Here is a 21,447-nt window from a genome sequence, read left to right as displayed (position 1 = left end):
TACACTATTTAACAAATCTACGAATTTCTATAACTTATAAATTGAATAATATTGAAACACTTTTACAAATATAAACCATTCCCAGATTTTTCTTATCTCCTACACAACAACATAAATTACTTATCTCGTAAATTCATTTTTTTTTTTTGAGAATAATGTCCACATGAGATCCAGGCTTGTGCGTTGGTGAAGTAACTGATGAGGATGCTGATGTTGGTGAGAGATGAAGGGATGAACCGATTTTGAAACACATAATTGATATTTAGAGTAGTTTGACTTTTCCATAAAGTGGCCACCTATACAACGGAATTTGTATAGCAGGACTTGTATAGCATTTGTATAGATCTTTTAGCTAATGTAGCTTCTCATCTAATATAGTTTATAAGTTTAGATCTAGATAGTTTATAAGCGCGACCACGAAACTTATCGTTTCACATTTGAAATGCATTGTATGCATTCACAAATACAGTATAGTATGGATACAATACAATATAATATAGTATGCATACTCTCACGGATTTGATGTTGATTATCTTAGTTGTTTGTACATCAGTATTTTTGTCATCTCAATTCTACTGCCCAACTTATATATATTCTTATTCAAGAGTTCGGTCAGCAAGTAAATTTACACAAGTTAAATTTTATACTCTATTTTTACTGTACCACTACCAATACAAAAATGAACAATGGAATGAGTCTAGTGATAAGACTATCAGCAAACACAATCAACCAGGTACCACTGTTCAAATAAACACCGCTGTTGTGTCGCTCACACACACACACACACACACAACACACACACACACACACACACACACACACACACCAATAACAGGCGCACGCGCATACACACGCACAAATTCGAACACCTTTGCCAGAGTTGCAGTCGTTCTCTCTTGCAGAAACCGCGAACAAGCTATCTCCTCCTCCCGACTGCTGACTTCTAAAGCCAGTAGACATCAACCAGAGAACCAGTCGCAGTCACTCAACCAGTGGTCCACTTCAGTTCAGTTCGGTTACTCACGAGGATTGTTACACCGCTCTCCAATCTGCGAGTTCAGTTTCACTCACCCAATCGATGTTCGCGGAGAAATCTAAGTAAACATTGAGTTGTTACCAGTGCAATACTTACACTTCCAAACAATGTTTAATTAACAGTGAAAGGTTTCAATTGTGTTCCTTGTGCGTCAATCACGGCCTTACTATGGAGTAAGTACCCAATTATTCTATCAACCTATTCTCCAATTTATCCACCTATCTCCAACTTGATAACTTGGAAACTCTTTATAAGTAAAGTTACTTGGTGAAAATTAAGTATGATCGAGGCACTGCATATTGATAAGGATTATCAAATGAATTGTTCGTAACTTGTTTGGTTCTGTAATAAGAGACCTGTTCTATATAGAAACAAGCTAGTACATAATTGTAGGAAACTTTCTTTACTTTTCAATTGGATATCTGGCCTAGGGAACAAATATACAAATTATGATGCCACAAGCATCTAACTGGAGTTAAATGATACTTAGTTTGTAGAAACCTTCAAACTATTGTTTTCATTGTATATTGGAGAAAATCTACAACAATCTCTGATAACAGTATTGACTTTGATTATCGAATCTATTCAAATGATCTTGTGGATCTATATCTAGAATTAAAAGTTCAAAAAATCAATATACCATAGGCTACAGGATTCTATTCCAATAATAGTGAATAATGATAGGAATAACATTTTTTTCCATAAAATCTTATCATTTTTTGTACTGTTTTTCACACTTTTTATTCAATGATCTTATAATCATAAAATAAACGTATAGGTATACTCGTTCAATCTTCAGTAATAACTCTACTATCGAAAATTATCTTTCAACTTCCCACTTAAGTTTAAGCCCGCTGATATGAATCATACTTCAAATAATTGATAATTTTTTATGAAACACTATCAATTTATTGAAATAATTTTTAAATACCAGTATAAAATGTTATTCTTTCAAATAATGTGAATAACAAAGCAACATTATCTTCACAGCACTATACTCAAAGAGGAAAATAATTTATTGTAACGGCTCTTTAAAAATGAGCTTTTCAACTAGGTCACTAGCTCGAATCGGAGAGTTTACCTGAAAACAAATCTACATTCTGATTTGAAAACGTATGTCTTTTAAAAGTAGTTTCGAGAAATCTATGAGTTTCTACCAGTTTCTGTTGAGTGAACAAAGAATTAAAGAAACTAGATGTTTGAGTATAATTTGCTGGGCTAAGAAATTAAAGGTGATGTACACTGGAAAATATTCTGTCGAATATAACGATAATTTGACATAGCTTTATCATTTATTAACTTGAATTTTAACATTTGGAAGCCCCTCTGTCGTCTCTCAATCTGTTAATTCTTATGCGGTATTATTCTCTCATCACTTTCAACCCTCAAGTTTTTTGTGAGAAAAACAGAAATAACAATTAAATTTGAATCTTCCTTATGTATACATCTCTTCCATTTGTATTATTGCAACGATTTAGGTCATTACATTTTGTAATAATGAATTACTAGCCGGAAGGCTCGCTTCATTTACATTATCCGTCTGGACCCCCGTCAGCTGGACCCTCCTCTCCAGAAAAAAGACAAGCAGGCTCGCTTCACTCGCTTCGCTTTCATGCTAGATTTAATCATCAGTTGATCTGAATTATGAAGCGCAGGGTTGCAAGAATCGTTATTTTTATCAGAATAAATGAAAATATTCAGTAATTCTGATATGCTGAGACTTGATCAATATAAGAATATTATTCTATTCCAGTATATATTTCTTCGAAATAATTAATATCACACCCTTTCAAGTTTCAATTCACTTCAGAAATTTAGTTAAATAGCATTGAAAACCCTGGAAAAACTCACTTCAAACCCCACAGAAATATAAGGCTAACCTGTGTACCAAATTTGAACAATTTTCTGTTTATAAAAGCTGCAAAAATATAGAAAACATATTAAAAAAAGTTTGAGGTACCTTCGGCGAAATATTGAATTTCTTTAAAAATGAAATTTCTAGACCCTAGCTGAAAGTCTGTACCAAATTTGAACATTTCCTGGACATTTTTTCTCGAAAACTGAGAAAACACAGAAAAATGATGAAATACCACCGAAAAACCGTCGATTTCGGGTGTATCTTCGGCGTCATTCCAAAACCCTTCCAATACTACATTTTTACATCTTAGCTGAGCCTGCGTACATCAAATTTGAACATTTCTTGTCAGTTAATTCTTGAAAAAAACTGAGTAAACGCAAAAAAAACTGGAAACGCAGATTTTTAGCGTATCTTTGAAAATCGTTTCAAATCAGTTACAAGTGAGCCTGTAGAAGGACAAATAAACATACATGCCTGAAGGTATTTGGTCCAGTTGATTCTCAGTTCTGTTCATGGTGAATGAATGAGTGAATGGATCAGTGCCATTTCTCTCTTATATGTAGACTATGAATTTCCTTTGAAACTTGAGAATTTATCATTCCATTCTCGAATTTGTCTCTTGAGAACACACTTAATTTTGTGATCTGTAATTATTATTCAAAGTCATTTTCCAAATTCATTACTGACAGCGTAATATACAATAATTCTCAACATTTACAGTTTCCTGTCAAACAGATAATAGCATCATTTCTATTGTTTCTCGAAATAATTTGTCATGGGAGTAATCTATTTTAGTCAATCTTGCTTATTAGATTCTGAATAATTCTTGAGAAAAAAAGCCAGCAGGTCTACAAGGCTGCTCCACTAGGGCCAGTGCACATGGTGTGACTGTTTTGCAACTACAGTTGCGTCTGAAACCAATTTGCAACTGAAACAAAACTTCTGTCCGCACCAGAGAGTTTATAAAAAACATTCTGATCCGCACACGGGTAATGGCAAAAAAACATTTCGTAAATCTAGTTTTTCTATTATTTTAACTCTATTTTACAACGCAACTGAGGGTTAAGTATAAGAGAGGGCTGGCTGCGCCCTAACTTCGCCCTCCTAGGTTTTTAATAAAGGTAGCTAATCAATCAATCAATCAACTGCAACCGCAAGCCCACAGTTGTATGCGACTGGTTTCAGACTGGCTAAAAACTAGTTGCGTCGTTTGCGCCTTCCAACTACATACATTACCAAGGTTTCAAACAAGTTGCGCGTGTAAATGGTTTGCAACTGTGGTTGCAAAGAAGGGACACCTTATGCGCTTGGCCTGAACTGAAAAATAAAAACATTCATTTACAATTATTCAGAATTGAGAAATTGAAGTGCTAATAGACCTGATACGACAATAAAATTTTGTCTGAAGTAGCACACATTTATGCGTACCTAATGAAGCTTATCAGGATTATTATACAATATTATAAGTGCATAAACATTATTCGAAATACTTGATTTTTATTCGGAACCAGGTAGACCATTCATTGTCATCAGCTTGTTGCTAATGTTCTAGAGAGTGACTCATACTTATTAGCATACGATTCATTTGTGAATATTCCTTATCAGAGATAATAGGTAGCTATTTTGTAAAATTTAAAACTTGTTATCCTAATCCAAGGTTCAACTATAAGAGCACGCTTATGAACATTTTGTCATCGCACCAAAATAGCTTTGAATGAAACTAAGTATAATGTAGTTCGAATAATACAATTGTGGCTGTACTGTGCCACTTAGTATAGGTCTTCTAAGCTTATAAACTCCGAGGCTACAATAAAACATCCTCACCTTCAGCAATGTTCTACCCGATGATTTAGTGTCTCAATGAAACTGTGTTATTCTGATAATACTGTTTGGCCTAAGAAGGATAATTTAATCATGGAAACTACTGATTCCACTGCTTGAATCCTTTGGTATTTCAACTGGTTATCACGAGTACCTATTTTGTACCATTTGAAACATACACTTTGTAAGCTTCGGTTGGTGTAGGCCTACGGTTCAACTACCGAATATCTCTCGAAATTCTACCATTGTGCCATAAGTGCTACAATTATTGGAGAATCAGACGATAGAATAATAATACGTAAGTCAGAACGATTGACTAAATAAATAACATTTAAACTGCGAATAATGTGTGTATAAAATGGTAATGTTGTATAGATTGGTCTCTATTGGAGTGTCCAATGTAAAAAATACAGGCTTAAAAATGTGAACGTGTGGATTTGATAAAATGGACACATGCTAATGGAGCTCTATGAGCAGTGATTTAATTGAGCTATTAGTAGAGGCCTTGACTAGGCCTACATAATCAGTCTGATTATTGACATCATGACACCATTCTACACAGAGTTCAACAAACAAAAATTCATATTTCTCTAGTCGTTAGTAGTGAATTTTAATGTAGGTGTAGTCCTTCAGGTTACTAAATTAATCTCATTTGAAGTTTACTGTACGTTGAGCAGCTGGATTGCTTTCATGTTGACAATAATGTTGGTGAAGTCCCTCATGTTTTCATGAAAATCTTCGGATTTCACTGATGACTGTCGCCACTCCCAGGTCTTTCTGGTATTCTGGTATTTCTGAGTAGTAGGCCTATTCTGGAAGCGCTGGATGTCATCATTGGATGATCGGGAGCCCCACCTGTGCTGACGTCACACGAATGCACTATGGCTTTGTCTACGGAGGTAGTGGAGCAGCCCCAGAGTTCCTTAGGTCCATACCGGCTTGAAAATCTGCTTGTAGAAAAACAATTTGTTATAAATTGACATCTTCGATGTCCTCCCAAGTAGCCACTACATTTTCTTGAATTTGATGCCAAGTTGTTGTCTTGTCCTCTTTACATGCTCCTTTCATTCAAGCTTGGCATCCAGCGTCATGCTTAGATACTTTACAGAATAGAGTCAATGCACAACTAAACCACACTATGCGTTTAATCAATGGGCCCTTGGGCCCATTATCTTAATCTTAATCTAATTTAATCTTAGGGCTCATTGTTCTCAACAATATTGCTCCATCGGGGCTGCGTAGATCATCTGATCTTTTTCATGAATAGGAAAAGATAAAGAGTAACAGGGCACTTACAATCCATAGAGATCTTCTGGATTTGGGTAATCGATTAAAGTCAAGACATCTTCCCATGCGCATGGCAGAGCAACTGAGCAATAAACATTTTTCCATAAGAGCAAGCTGGGAGGAAGTGTGGATGGAAAAGATCCCCTCAGCATCTGCTTCGGCTACTCAGTTGGGAAAAATGTGGCTGGATTTGAACTGCCAAGACGGACGTGGACGGCCTTTAGAACTGGCCACGGGAGATGTGGAGCAGTTTACCCTCCCCTGATTGTGATTGTGGAGAGGTTATTGATCTCTTTTGTTTGTTAAGTTAACATGAACTGGATTTGAATCATTCAATTTAATAAGCCAATGCTTTGCCCAAACTTAGATGAAGATGAAAATGTACATGACGAAAAAGAAAAAGAATAAGGAGAAGAAAACATTTAATTTAAGTTTATAATAATAATTAATTTTCTTACCACACAAATTGATAAGGTCCTAATTCTATAGGCTACTTCAATAATATCATTGTTTCAATTTAAAAAAAATGAGGATGGCTTAATCAACTAAAGTGTACAATACTGTTTATAGTATAGAGCTTTTATAGCAAAAATTACATAGATACAGTATTATTGTTTGCGTCTTAGTCTCAAAAGAACCGATACGGCATTTCATGAAAATAATTTAAATGACATTTTATTTTCAAGTTTCGTAAAAATAAAATAAATAGTAGGCCTATTCAGATAAGAGAGTTGTTAGTTATTCCTAATAATAAAAGTCATTGTCTGGGTTCTAACTTAAATGTGTGTTTGAACTGATTTACAACTTTTTCTATCTACCATCAACCTCACGATATTTGAAACAGAAGTAACTATATTAGGTACCTACTATGTTTATTGTAATGTTTGCGAGTTGTCAACAGTTTACCTAAAAGTAAAACATTGTAGCGGTAGACGAGCTTTAACTGGCAATTTTAGCATGTCTGAAGAGCTCTAGTAGTCCACATAAATAGATATTAGCATACCTCTTCCGTCCTACTAATAGAACGAAATTGTTGAGCTTGAAAAAATACCACAAAGGCTGACGCGTTACTTTTGTTTCTATTACTGCACTTTGAAAAATATCAAGGACTTACAACAGAACGGAACAAACTTGCAAAATTACAAGAATCTTGATTTGATGATACCTGCAATTTAATGATAATACTGTAGTAGATACACTTAGTAGGTTTATGAACAAACAGCATAAGTTGGAATGAAAAGTGAAATTGATAGTCATTGAGAAAATAATATTGCATTCAGAAAATTGTATTCAATCAATCTTCTTTCATTTCTAACTTTCTATAGTTTTTTATTCCTATCACATTCGTTTTCTAGAGGCTATATTTATCTTACTGCCGGTAAGAAGAGAGAAGAATTTCATCAAACAAAAACAATATTCTTTTTCTTCTTCTTCTTCTTCTTCTTTTTCTTCTTCTATATAATTATGATGTAAATACAAGGTATGGTAATACAGAGATGGGCTCAATTAAAAACTCTTGTCAATCAACAGAAAAACTTTTCTTGCTTTTCTCAAATATTTCCTTGCATGAATACCCTCGTAACATTTTCCCAACAGCGAAATTTTCCTTCCAAGTTGTCATAGTAGTGACTGATCTTGTAAAGCAAATCACGACATTAATAACGACTACTGAAATAGCCTACGGTTTCTGAACTTTCACCTGTTGGAGGGAGGTGCTCCATGAATAATAAAAATAAAAAGTGTTTTATTTTATTTGAAAACCTTCTCTGTCCATCCCCAATTAATCATTTGTATAATACCTATCTATTCTGACTCATCGTAGCCAAGTTATTTGTCAACATATATGTTTCTTCATTTGTTGATGTAGGTGTCATCGCAAATAGCTTGCGATGTACACTTGCGATTTTATTCAGTCTTGTGTGTGTGTGTGTGTGTGTGTGTGTGTGTGTGTGTGTGTGTGTGTGTGTGTGTGTGTGTGTGTGTGTGTGTGTGTGTGTGTGTGTGTGTGTGTCTGAATATCACAGCGTCTGTCTGACTAGCATAGAGACAATAATTGGAAGTAACGCTAACGCCTCCACCAATTATTTACACTGTTATGGAAGTCTTGAGTAACTTTTGAATCAGATGTTAATGAGTTGCAAATTGTTGAAGTAATTTCAGTGAAGTAATGCATTACCGAAATATTGTTGAACGGCAAGTATAGAAATGTCAGTCTTTCTTGCATCACAATGCAAGGTAATTGACAATCAACAACGCCCATTTCCAACACAAGAATTGGGCGTGGATCACAAGAAATTCCATGCAAAAATACTAGACTTGATAAGTTCATTAATATTGATTCTAGTAATCTTCAGGAATATTTTATTTAATTCAATCGATTTTAACGTATTTAGAACTTGAATTTTATGTTTCTATACAATGTTGAGAATAAAACAAAAGATGATAATATCAAGGAATAATACTACGGACCAATAGGCTGTATAGGCTGTAATATTATCATTATTTCAAAAATGTCAATAAGTTACTTACTATACATTATTATATCAATAAAAACATTATAAACTTATTCTTCTATCTCGAAATGAAGTCACATATTTCTGACCACAAACCCATCTCATCTAGCCTTTTTTATTTATTAAACATCCTAATAGTCAGTTTGTTCTATGAAGAAATGAATAAATTCATATTATATGTCTGATACTTAACCTCCCAAAACTCATCATATGAGCTCTTATAGCTAGTTTTATAGCTAAGCCGTTTATCCTTCTATATATTGCTCCTTATTCAAAAAAATATATGGGATAACATTATTGAAGAGTTTAGAGGATTCTGAGAGTTTTGATATTGTTTGAAACTCTTTACAAGATTGATAAGCGTATAATAAGCCTTGAAATTATTATTATTATTTGAAGATTTTTATAGCGGCAAACGTTAATCAACAATGACAGTAATAGAGAAAAACTAAGATACCTAACAATGTTTTTCAATGTCTGTTGCAATAATTCTCCAGTTAGATTCTGGAGAGATGATCTGTAGTAAATTATTACTGCAAGTTGTAAACCTATTTCTTCCGCGTTTCCTACCAAGGAGAACTACTCTATTCAGAATGTCATTCGACTCATCAACAAAATAGAAGAGTCGTTCTTCTTCTCTCAATGGTATGCGTTAGGTACAGCACTTTCAGTGCAGTCTAAAATGAGTTGAGGATATAACTCTTGATTGTCAGGGTGTAATTGTAATTGATTGTCAGGTTGATTATGTTCATTATCCGCTATAGTGTCTATTCATACAAAAAACCTATAACTTGGATAAAAACTACTTTTCATCTATATATCAATATTGTTCATCAATGTTATGTAACTATAACATCCTTCAAACAGTAGTAGTGGTTCAAAATACTAATTATTGTATTATTAAGAGCCTCTTCAACTGTGAAACTGAACTGTACTATAGAATTATGAAGCATCAAGAATCAAGGAAGCCTATTTATATTTTCTCATTAATATCCCAAGAATAAAAGCTCTCTTGTATAGGTGTATCTTAAAAATTGTCAATGCATAATAATTGTGATCGCGTACCCCTTTTCCCCATGTAGAAGAGTACCGGCACCTGTGGATAACTCAATTGGTACCTGTGTATAATACAGTTAGTATCGTGTATCTTATCAGTACCGTACTCCAAACTTCATTCCAATGATTGTTTCTGATCCCAGAGAGCGCCCAAACAATGCAGTAGCCTATGTGTAAATGCTGCATCCAACATCTAGTGTTGGAACGAATAGGCCTTCAAATTTTCTTAGATTTCAACCGCAATTCACTTCTTTTGGATTGCCTCTCTGATATCAATCTTCATTCTGCAAGTTAACATCAACCATTTTGAAATTTGTAGCAAAGGAAGGGAATTTCCAAAATTATTATTAGAATTGAATTTCATTCCAATGTACAGGTTCGATGAAATTCACACATTCAAATGAAAAAAAAAAGCAAGAAAAATTGTACATTTTTACGAGCATTAATTTTTCATAGTTGAGAGCCGATTAAAAATTATAAACAAATGATGTGGATGATATATTTCACAGTTCAACAAAAATAAAGATTTTTTATTTCTTTCCGGGTTACCAACACACAAATAACTAGGAAGTTCTAGATCCTGTATTCGACAAATGACCATCATTTCTTAGTAAATAAGAGTCTAGAATGAATAGTAAAGGCCTAATGCATGAGAGAAACCAAAGACAGAAAGAACAGTAGTTGTTTCTAGATGTTTATTGAACTTGACAATATAAGTTGATCAGCTAGGGAAATGAACTTCATACTTCCTATAGGCCTACCAATTTTAAAACACAGTAGATTCCGCTAAGTTTTTCGAGGGCAAAGTTGAATCTCTTTTCGACTCTTGAATTGACAAATGAAGATAATTTTATATGCTGACAAGTTTCCTTATTGTACCAAAACTGCGACTTTATGACATCTTAAAAAAAATATCCCGTCCCTTTTGAAAACAGTCTTCTACTCTAGTCAGTAAATCGACCAAGCTCAACATTCAACATATTTTCCTCCTGAACTTACTTTGCTATCTCCTACCCTGAAACATTTTCGCCAGAAAATTATAGATTTTTGGCATACTAATTCCATTACTGACTACCCACATTAGATCGTCATTCGTCGACTCCAAACATGGATACCGGTATGTAATTCCATCATTATGATGGTATGACCTCGTCAATAGCTCTCGTCCCAACTAGAATCTCAGCTTTCTCTTTTCTCGTATTTTTCCGATTCTCACTTCACACCATTTCGCAAAAATTGTGGTTTGCTGGAAACAAAATGATAATTTAGCATATGATTATTGCCAGGTGAATTTGCACCTTGACATTAATGAGAAGTTGCAATACAACAAATCATTGAGCTATACGGTCTGTTTATCAGAGCTTCAAAGAAATCTTCCACTTTATCTTCATCTTCATCAAGATTCGCAGAGATAAAAACACCATCAATACCTTCAAAATTATGTTTTTGTCTTTCACTTTCACGATATATCGTTTTCTATTCACATGTAACCATTTCCAAACTATAAAGCCTCACTACAATGAATAATAACCATTTTGTGAAATGATAGTTGTTCAGGCAATTAAAGAAGGAAAATCTATAACTTCGGATTCTCCAATTAAATATTTTGGGCAGATAGATCTATAATCTATACTTTTAAGACGTTATTGAATAGAGTAGACGATGATACTATTTTAACGACTAATTTGAAGGTTTTCGCACTGAGCGAAAACAGTGGGAAATATATGCTAGTGTGTTACGTAGTCGCGGGTTTGAATCCCACCGAATACCATGGATTAGGCATGGACGTTTGATCATCTCATAAGTCACCCTCGCACTTCCCATCATCCACGCACAAGCAAAATGCTCATGTGGGCATCATCCACAATAAAAATAAATAAATGAATGATAATAATTATTTTTGTCAGCAATGGACTGTTATTATGGTGTGAATGGAATCTCCCACAATAGGTAACTGAATTGATAGATTATTGTAAATCAAATCAGCAGACCTGAATTTTGTTTTTATGAAACATATAAGCTTAGTCTACACAAGTACCTAAACATTATTTTTCTCCGCAAATCCATTCACCTCGACTTCTGGTGATTAACCAAAATAATAGCATAACCATAGAGATTAAATATTATTTCTAGTATTATTTCCTTCATGTTATAGAATACGGTAGGCTACTTTCATTTATAGAGTTTTTATTCCTTTTTAGGCGAGATGCGGTAATCACGCGCTAACGCAGATCTGTGTTGCGTTTCTTTTATTTGAATTCGCATTATTAGTAGACGGATACGCGTCTGTGAAGCTCAAAAATATACACCAAGGTCAACACAGTTAATATCAAGGCTGATGTCAGTAATAAGATCAGTTTTGTACCGTACCGGTACAAGTACCCATATCAGTATGTTTTCAAAAGAAAATTCCAGTTAACTATTCTATTGATAAAATTGTAATACCTATACATTATTAGAGATTTAAATCGAATTAATTTGAGCATAGTTCGATATTATTTGATAAGAATTACAATTATTATAGTTTATAGAAAATTATTGTGAAACATAAAATTGAATGAAAAATCTTCTATAAAAAGAACTCACAAAAATGAATTCAGAACCCATGAACCAATAATTTTTTCTGATGGTCTCGTTTTTCAATATAATCGAAATACGAGCTACGTAACTGATTGAATCTCAGCCATCAATGAAAACCGAAAATGCTAATACTGTACGCTTGTACTTCTATAAGGTTTTTAGATTTATTTTTTATTATGTACATTCATTTCAATTGTTAAAATTTGATAAGGCTATTATTACTTGAAGTTTTTGTATAGATGTACATCAGATTTTAATCTTCATAATAAAGGAAAGAACTGGCTTATATACGTACGGAATAGGTAATTATTCACGAATGACGCATCACCACATCCGAACTACTAGACTGATAAACTTGAAATTTTGCATATTGATTCTTAACTTACCGAGGATGGTTATAGGCCTATTTTGAATTCTTCAAGATTTCATTAGGACATGATTACAGTTTGTCAAATTTTCAATTAGACCCTTGCGGAGCACGGGTTACCTGCTAATTTATAATTACAGCAAAGGCCTTGACAGAGATTATAACATTCCACCACTGGATATACATGTTTGGGTTCAGTATATGTAAAGTGTATAGGCTAATGACCGACATCCTTTTGGGAACAATTTCACTTGGATTCAGTTGCTATAAAAATCAGGTCAACGGAAATCAACAATCCGCACAGGCAATAAACTCTGTTTTTCATTTGCTTTTTGAATCTATATCATCATGTTTTTCCAATTTGATGGTTAGTTGATAAAAACTAGATAATTATAGATAACATGTGGGATGGTTTTGGGGAGAAAGGGAAGGTTTTTGTTTAGAATCGGAAGAAAATATTTCATCGTAATGATGACATGTGTTATTATTCATAGAAATTTACAATCACAAAATTACAAAAATCATAGAAATATATAAATAATTATATCCCATGAGATTATAATTAAACCTTCTTGTTAAATTCTTCAATTTTATTTTATTTTTCATTGTCCAATAGTTTTGGTATTGGGGGGGAATATTTGGATAATTAGAAAGTTTTATTCACTATTATTCCCTCATTGTATAGAAATTACTTTTAGGATGCTAAACTCTCAGTAATACATCTTCTAGTATTTAATAAATTATAATAGGTTACTGGTACGTCATATTTACATAGACAAGCTCTTAATTAATTTAGTCCTAAAGGGGTAACATGTAGGACGAGTGAAAAGAGTCATTTTAAATACGTCCAAATCTTATTCCAGTCAGCCACAATCTAGAATTAGAAAAATATAAATAAATTTGAAAAATATAATGTAGTATGAGTTATACTTATGAGAATAATGCACATATGAGGAGAGATAAATAGTTAATATGTGAGTGGAAGAGAACTGGTTCAAAAGATCAGAACTAATGAAAAAGTAATACAAAGGAGTCCAAAAAATGCCTACAAACTTTGAAAGTGAATAATATGTACTATATTATAATATAATATATTGGTAACGAACTCGCAGACCGTTTCAGACTGCCATACCAGAGACAACAAACTGATACGCTATCTTTTCTCTATGACCATAAGAAGTAGTTTGAGCGACGTCTTTTGGAAAACATATCTCCCAATGTTAATCAATCTGTCCATTTCAAACATGCTATATAGCATTGCTAATGCTAATATACATCGCTAATGCTATGGTTTCCAATCTCTATGATTTCTATGGTAGCCGTCACTCCGAATCTCGGAGAGCGCATGCTCTTTGGGCTATCCAAATATAATGACACTAAACCACAGCTCAAATACAAAAAAAATCAATGTACCTAGAGTACATTCTAGGTTCCTTGGGAAAAAATGAAAAAAATCTTTCGGTGTGAACTTCATAGCTTGCTTATACACGTGCTACATCGCCCGTAAACGGCCTAAGGTTTGAATCAGCCTCAGCAATTTGCATGCGGGCTATGCATATGCCACACTATATTTCGGCAAAGTCTTGAACGACATCTTATTTATCTCTTTTCTGTATAGGGCTACTTGTAATATAAATTTTGATTTTTATTTTCCTTTCTATTTATATTGAACTACAATACAGAATATGAAGATTCATACTTTATTTCATACGCTGTTTTCTTTTGCTCTCATTAAATTCTCTGTCACTATATACATTTTTGTTGAACCCCTGTCTGTAAATAATTTGAAGATTAGGGTATATTATGATGGTTTATAGAAGGAATTTTATTGAATTTCGGGGATTCAAAACAAAGCAAGAAATGAGCAAAAAAACATGTTCGATGAAACCAGAGATTGAGGAGCAGGTTGGCGTTAAAATAATCGTTGCAATGAAGATACTGATGTACTGAACAATTTTCAAGTTTATTGAAGGTTCTTTGTCGATGTACAACGAGCTATCAGCAATCAAGGATCCTTGACATGCTTGTGAAAGTATAAGCTTGGAGGATTCGCAGAACAGTGAATGATAGGCATTATATTGGATCCCGAACTAATGCACGAGCGAAAGGAGGAAACTGAATGATGAAGTGCTGAAGAAAGAAAGAAAACACTCGAGACATCGTTCTTCTCTTCGTATCACCTCTCCAACTCTACGACCTTCATCGTTGGGGAAAAACGAAATTAGAATATTGGCCGAATTGACCGTGTCGAAATAAGCAGCTGTGTGGTGTAGTAGAGCCTACGTACTTTTCTTGGAATTGGAGATTTGTATAGAATCAGGCATTGTTTTGGAATTCATAATAAAAAGCATGAAGTAATCTATACTTGAATGTTTTTCCTTTTGAGAAGCCAATATTAATTGGAAGCTTCAGATAGGTTCGCGAGCGTTATAACTTTTACTTAATATGTAGCCTAATAATGAGCCGTTTCAGAGCGGGTAATCTAGTTTGAACTTAACCGGTTTTCCATATTTTTAATAAATCTCTTTCCTTATTTTCTCTTTCATCCTGACTGGTTTAAATATTTCTGCTAATGTTTCGCGTGGAAGCAATCAATTCACGAGCCTTCATCATTTATGTCATATCTTTCTTTCAAAACTACTTTGCTAAATTACTAGTCCTACTGTATTGATGCTGGCCTTGGCTACCAATGAACCATACTCATTAACAACTATTATTAATATTATATTTGTCAGGGTATTTTGTATTCAATTAATAGGTATAGTGCTGGAGAGCAATGTCAGTTGAATAATTGTCAGTGTTAGAATAAAACTGTTACCTACCTTTAATTATTATTGATAGATTTCATGAAATGAATTCAGCAGTGTGTCGTTCAATCTTATGTTTGAGAGATATGTTTGTCCATAGTACAGTATTATTTATCCTCGATAGGAATTAAATAACTCATACATTGAATGGTATGCCCATCTTAATGTTATAGTACCTAGCCTATGCATTGAAAAAGTAATTTCTGCATGAATGTATTTTCTTTACATTTTTTTTGCAGCAGAGATAATATCACTATATCAGATATTATTATCACATGAATTCCATGACAATCATGGTTATTATAAAAATAGGGGCAATTTAGAGGTACAATAATCTAGCAAATATTCTTCTATCCGCGAATGCAAGTAGGCTGATGATGATTTTGTGTCTCTTCTTTTGATGCACCGGAGAGAGCCTGAGTTCAGTATTCTTAAACAACAGAGCACTTTCAAGGTCTCAGTCGCAAATGAAAATCCTTGACTCGGATGAGAAATGAATGAAAATTCTAACTCAGTAGATAGCAGCAAAAATAATCCATCGGTAGAATCTGTCTACTTGAATGAGCCTACAGCATAAAAACCTGTATGATTCATTAATTCAAACTTTTATCCCGAGTAATTTGGCACCAAAAGTTTGGGATTAGTAGTAGGCTACGTTGTACATTTTTAACTAAATATGGGCGTCGATAAAACTCAAACTGAATTTTATTGCAGTACCATATATTATTTTTATGAATGATAGTAACAATATTTTCTAACACTTCTTTTATTATGTTAGTAAACATTACTTAAACAATTACATTGCTCAAACATATTTAGTTTATGTAACTTATCGAAGTCACAATATACTATCAAGTAGGATAAGAATTTTGGATCTCACACAGTGTTTGGTCCCCTTTAATATAAGTTACAACAGTACTATTCTTGATGATAGTAATAATTATCAGCATTGTTCTAGCATCACAGACTAGAACTAGGATAGTCTGCCTGGAATTATGTATAGAATGGGAGATCGGAGATTACAAATTGAACTTTCATTTTGGCACTCTTTATATGTGTGACTCTCCGAACAATGTTCTCTTCAGGTGGTCTTTTGTGTAATTGGCTATTGTTCTTATTGTGATAGGAGGGAAAGCTTTATAAGCTTGCAGAATTTGCGATTAGCAAACTGTTTCAGCCACTGGCATTTGCTTGCAACTTTGAACTGGATGTCTCCTAATTAATTTTAAAAGCTAATACCAAAAAAGTACCGCGGTACTCTAATATTTAACTTTGCCTTACGTTTGAAGCCAAATAACTACCTTATAGACCTAGGATTGGTTTTATCTCTGAAAAGAAGTACGAATCGGACAATCCGTGTCCGATTGTATCAGATATAGAATCTATTTATTTTTTTTGCTGAGCGCACACACAGCTTTAGGTGGGTTTCGGACGGCGGGTAAGCTTTTTTTCAGCTCATAACTGATATTTAGCGGATTTCGCTCTTCAGGAGTGTTAAGGCCTACTCGTTGATACAAGCAGATGCAGTAATTAACTCTGAGCGATAGCTCATCAGCGTGACCACAGATACAACCGCTTCCCAAATTTCATATAGAATACAATATGCATCCTTGTATCAGTGGTACGCTACTACTTGATTATTTATTTGATTACTAGCCGGCAGGCTCGCTTCGCTCGCCTTATCCGTCTAGCCAGGGGCCTCCACCCCCTCTGGACAACCGGCTAGGTCTTCCAGAAAAAGGATCAGCAGGTGAGCTTCCCTCGTCTGCATTTTTCATTTGAATTTGCTTCCTTCCGTCAAAAAGTGAAATGAGAATGAATTGGAGAGCTACCCTAGCTTAACTTCTGTTCCAAATTTGAAAAAAGTTCTCTCAATTCTTGAAAAATGTGAAAAACGCAGTAGAAACTCAAGGTAACGCTAGGAAAACCTGCCTTTTTTGGGCGTATGTTTGGGTAATTCTGATGTCCTCTCAAGCTCAAGACAACATTTCTAGACCCTTACTGAACTTCTGTATAAAATTGGAACAAGATATGTTAATAGTTTTTGCCAAGGCCTAGAAAACACAGGAAAGCCGCTTATCGTGGGCGTTGTCTCAAAAACATTCTCATACCTCAGCTGAGCCTGTGTACCAAATTTGAACATTTTTTTGCTAATTAGTTCTTGAAAAGCCAAGAAAACGCAGGAAAACGCAGATTTTGGGCGTATATTTGGAAGTTTTTTAAATTCGTTCTTAGTGCGCCTCTAGATGGCCACCTGAACAAACCTGCCAAATTTGAACGTTTTTGGCCCAGTAGATTTTTAGGTCTGCTGATTATAAATGAATGAGTGAGTGAATGAATCAGTGCCATTTCGCTTTTATTTATTTAGACTATCAATTCATACTATTATATAATATGATACTGATTATTTATGAAACAAATAAAAGTTTTATATTATTGTTATCATATGTTATCAAGATAATTCATTGCTTTCTATTATCATATAATCAAAGAGGATATACTGTATTTATATTTTTTCTACGATAAAATTGAACGAGCGTTAACGAAGTTCTCACTTTTGACTAAAGCCCAAAGTCGTTTTCTGTCTGTTTGCATGTTCGACAAGAACTTTAGGGAGAATTGATCAATCAGTTTCAGATTTTGAACACGAATTCTTCGAACCTTTTTACAGGTCAAGTTCGTTGGACGACAAAATTGACTCACTCTTTCGTCCTTTTTCAGGATACAAAAATAATATTGAAAGTGCACAAGAAAAAAATTGTTTTGATTCATCATTGATCAGTTAGCTGGAATTATTTGCATGCTATTTCTGTAATATTTTTCCATTCATTTAAAGAAGCTGATGCTATTATTGGGCAGTTGTCACACAGACTGTCAGACAGATAGACTTTATGCGCCGACACATGATTTCAGCTGTATAATGCACAACATTAATCATGTATCTCGCTTCCATTAACGTCTGTCGGCCTGTCTGTAGCATACACGTAATTAATACTACTTGTAACAGCAGTTGCTGTGACAAATCTTCTTGTTCAAAGTGTTAAAATGTGAGTAGAAGCTACTATTGGTGTTCACTAACACTTGATTGTTCAATGTATAGGTACCGTACCGGTACTCATTCATTTCATTTTTGTATAATTTATTAGTATAAATAAAAATAGAAATCTAGAGTAGCCCAAACGAAAAAAATACATTTATTAGTACCTTCAAATGTTGAGATCATTGAAACAGTTTGAGATATCGATGTGCGGGATTTTTCTTTGAAATTCTGTATCGAAATCATGTATCACATGACCACCTCCCCATATGAAAAAATGAAGTTGGATTCAAAATGAAGCTGGATTCGAAATGAAGTTGAATCCATATGACGAATCCAAGATGGTGGACAAAAGTTTTGAAGCGACATAAAGTTTTTTTTCAATTGGAATAGGATTCCCATGGAACCTACTACTGTAATATCATACTTGTAAAAAATATATTTAGCTGTTTCCATAATAACTGTCACTAACTTAGTATAATTACAAGTTGCGGATCTCAGATCAACAGTTCATGAGCGAGTTCTTCAACCCAGGGGGTCTCTAGTCTACTCGTATTTATTTATACGAGGCTGTTAATCAACTATATGATTATTATCACAACCTTAAATTTGTTTTTCAGTAAAGGAATTTCAGCGTCAAGTGAAAAACAATACCGTACAAAATTACTGCAGCATAGACTAACGTTTTCCAACCAGCACTGATTCAATTATTCATGCATGAATAGCATGGAAGTGATTAGAGCTCAAAATCTACCTTATTGTACGTTCGAGATTCTGCCTTTGTTTCCAAGCATGTGAATTTTCACACAGTAAACTTTGCAGTCATAAAACGCCTTTATTTTTGAAGATGAAGCAGAGTTGAGTACAGTATGGATGTTTCCAATGCCACTTTCCTCAAAGCAGTGGCCAAGGCCGATGGATTTGTTTGATGAAAGAATTCACTGACCAAAATCTTTATGATTATCATAACCTGTTTTTTTATATTATCGCCACATAAGAAACATTAAAATTGATCGTAATATCCTTACAACAAACTTCTTGTTCTCTATAAACTGTTGTTAAGGTGTGAAGCAATATAGAAGTTCAATCCGGAATTGGGGAGCATTAATATTCTTCAAATGACTTCAAACTTTACTATGACGAAAGGTTTCAAATATTTATAGCCTACATATATCGAAACAATTCACGAGAAAAGTTTAGTTAAAAAAAATGAAATTTGATTTTTCAGGAATACAAATGGGCCAACGCAAGAAGAGAAAAGCAATAATGTTCCAACAAAATCTATCGAGAAAGTCGAAAAACAAGAACAAACAAAACAGATTAGTAGGTTCAGGGTTGCTCTACCACAGGTAAGGATAAAAAACGTCTTACCATGGATTTCATATTGATTAATATCGCGTCATATTAATTTAAGATTGCTTATAAAACAAACAGTATACACCAGATTTAACCATTCAATACATTTAACATTATAATGGAATTTTCAAATAGCTACATAAATAAAGAGCGTCAATTACTTTAATCTAGAGATTTCAATCACAGAATCAGAGAGTCACAGAATCATACGAGGAACGTATTACAATTATTATCTTATAAATAATTCATGGATTTGTTTAAATTCAATCATGGAATGATTATGATGTATAGAAATTATTAAGTTTACTAGACAATTTTTCGCAGATTGGATTTAATCTCATTTTTAAATGAATGAAATAACTGTATTGACAATTAAGAATAAATAGGCCTACACAGATGCATCTGAACTGAACTATCCATTCATGTAAGCTAAACGGTTACGGTATTCCTTAATAAAATTAAGATGATGCGTCATTCGTGTATTTCCTCATGTATAAGACGAATCTTTCCTTCGTCATATTATAGATTTTGAGTATATGCAGTAACTTAGGTACTCTAATAATTATTTTCAACTCATAATGAAAATAACTTGAAATGTTCAATCTAGATGAAAGTGTTCAAGTGTTTTTTGACACTATGTGAGTGATCTCCAGGCCCGGTTGCACAAAAGCCGTGTAAATTTTAACCGTGATTAAATCCACGAGAACCAATCAGAGAATTCTGATTCTCTGAAGGCCTTTTTTATAAGACGGCTTCTCTGATTGGTTCTCGTGGAATTAATCACGATCAAAATTTAAACGGCTTTTGTGCAACCGGCACTTAGGTATTTATGACACAGATCATATCGGCTATAGGCTATCTGCTTTTACAGATAGATTATATTATTTACAATCGAATTAAATAAGCTTCCAAGTGGAGAAATAATTTATTGATAATAATGAAATTATTTGATAATTGAATAATATGAGTGAAAAAATTGAAATATTTCTCTATTCTTCCAGATACTCGCAAGCACAGCCAAAAACATGATACTATTAGATCTAGGCATGACAATAGCTTTTCCTACAATAGTGATACCAGCTCTTCTCAACAACCACTCAGATCATGGAATGAAATTCTCCGTGACCGAAGCTTCTTGGTTTGGTATGTTTGACTATTATATTCTATACGAGACATTTTCTATCAACTCTCCATCACCATTTTTGACAAGAAAAGATTCCATTCAAATTACTTATACACATTATCCATACAATATCCTAGTCAAATTACGGTTCAGAACTAATACAATGTTTGATAAAATGTGTTTTCCACAAAATTGAAATGTAGCTTGTAAATTGTAGAAGCTGTAGTAAAAATAATTCCACTTACTTATGAATAAGTGAAAATCAATCAATAGCAATTTTTAATTTTCAATTTTTTACTCATTTCGAAATTTTCTATTTCTGAGTCATTCATAAAATGACGTTATAGTTATATCGAACATAAACTGCATGAATCTTTGCTTATGAGGAATAACGGATCGTTAACATCCATAACGTTATTCATTCTTCATTTTCAGCTTAAAATACGATTTTGTCACGTTTTATTACTTACTAAATGGTCTAGCACTTTCCTTATCTTCTCGATTGGAAGGCATGAATACTAATAAATTATCCTTACGGTATTCTATATATTTTTATTGTGGTTGAAAATTTAGTGATAACTTTTGATGTGCATACACTGCATGATG

General features: G+C 33.6%; 1 protein-coding gene across 1 annotated transcript in view; it reads left to right on the top strand.

Moving 5' to 3' along the window:
• The first annotated feature begins 882 nt into the window (after window positions 1–882).
• Window positions 883–21,447, top strand: part of LOC111052172 (facilitated trehalose transporter Tret1) — a 31,236-nt gene continuing 10,671 nt past the window's right edge. Inside the window, exons 1-3 of the mRNA XM_039424110.1 lie at window positions 883–1,209; window positions 19,591–19,711; window positions 20,720–20,861. Of these exons, the coding sequence (XP_039280044.1) occupies window positions 1,205–1,209; window positions 19,591–19,711; window positions 20,720–20,861 (268 nt within the window). The 5' untranslated portion in view covers window positions 883–1,204. The remainder of the gene's footprint in view (window positions 1,210–19,590; window positions 19,712–20,719; window positions 20,862–21,447) is intronic.

The sequence above is a fragment of the Nilaparvata lugens genome, chromosome 3, assembly GCF_014356525.2.
Source record: "Nilaparvata lugens isolate BPH chromosome 3, ASM1435652v1, whole genome shotgun sequence".
In the NCBI taxonomy this organism is placed as follows: Eukaryota; Metazoa; Arthropoda; class Insecta; order Hemiptera; family Delphacidae; genus Nilaparvata; species Nilaparvata lugens.
Note: the sequence above shows the minus strand (reverse complement) of the source record. Positions and strands in the feature narration are given on the sequence as shown.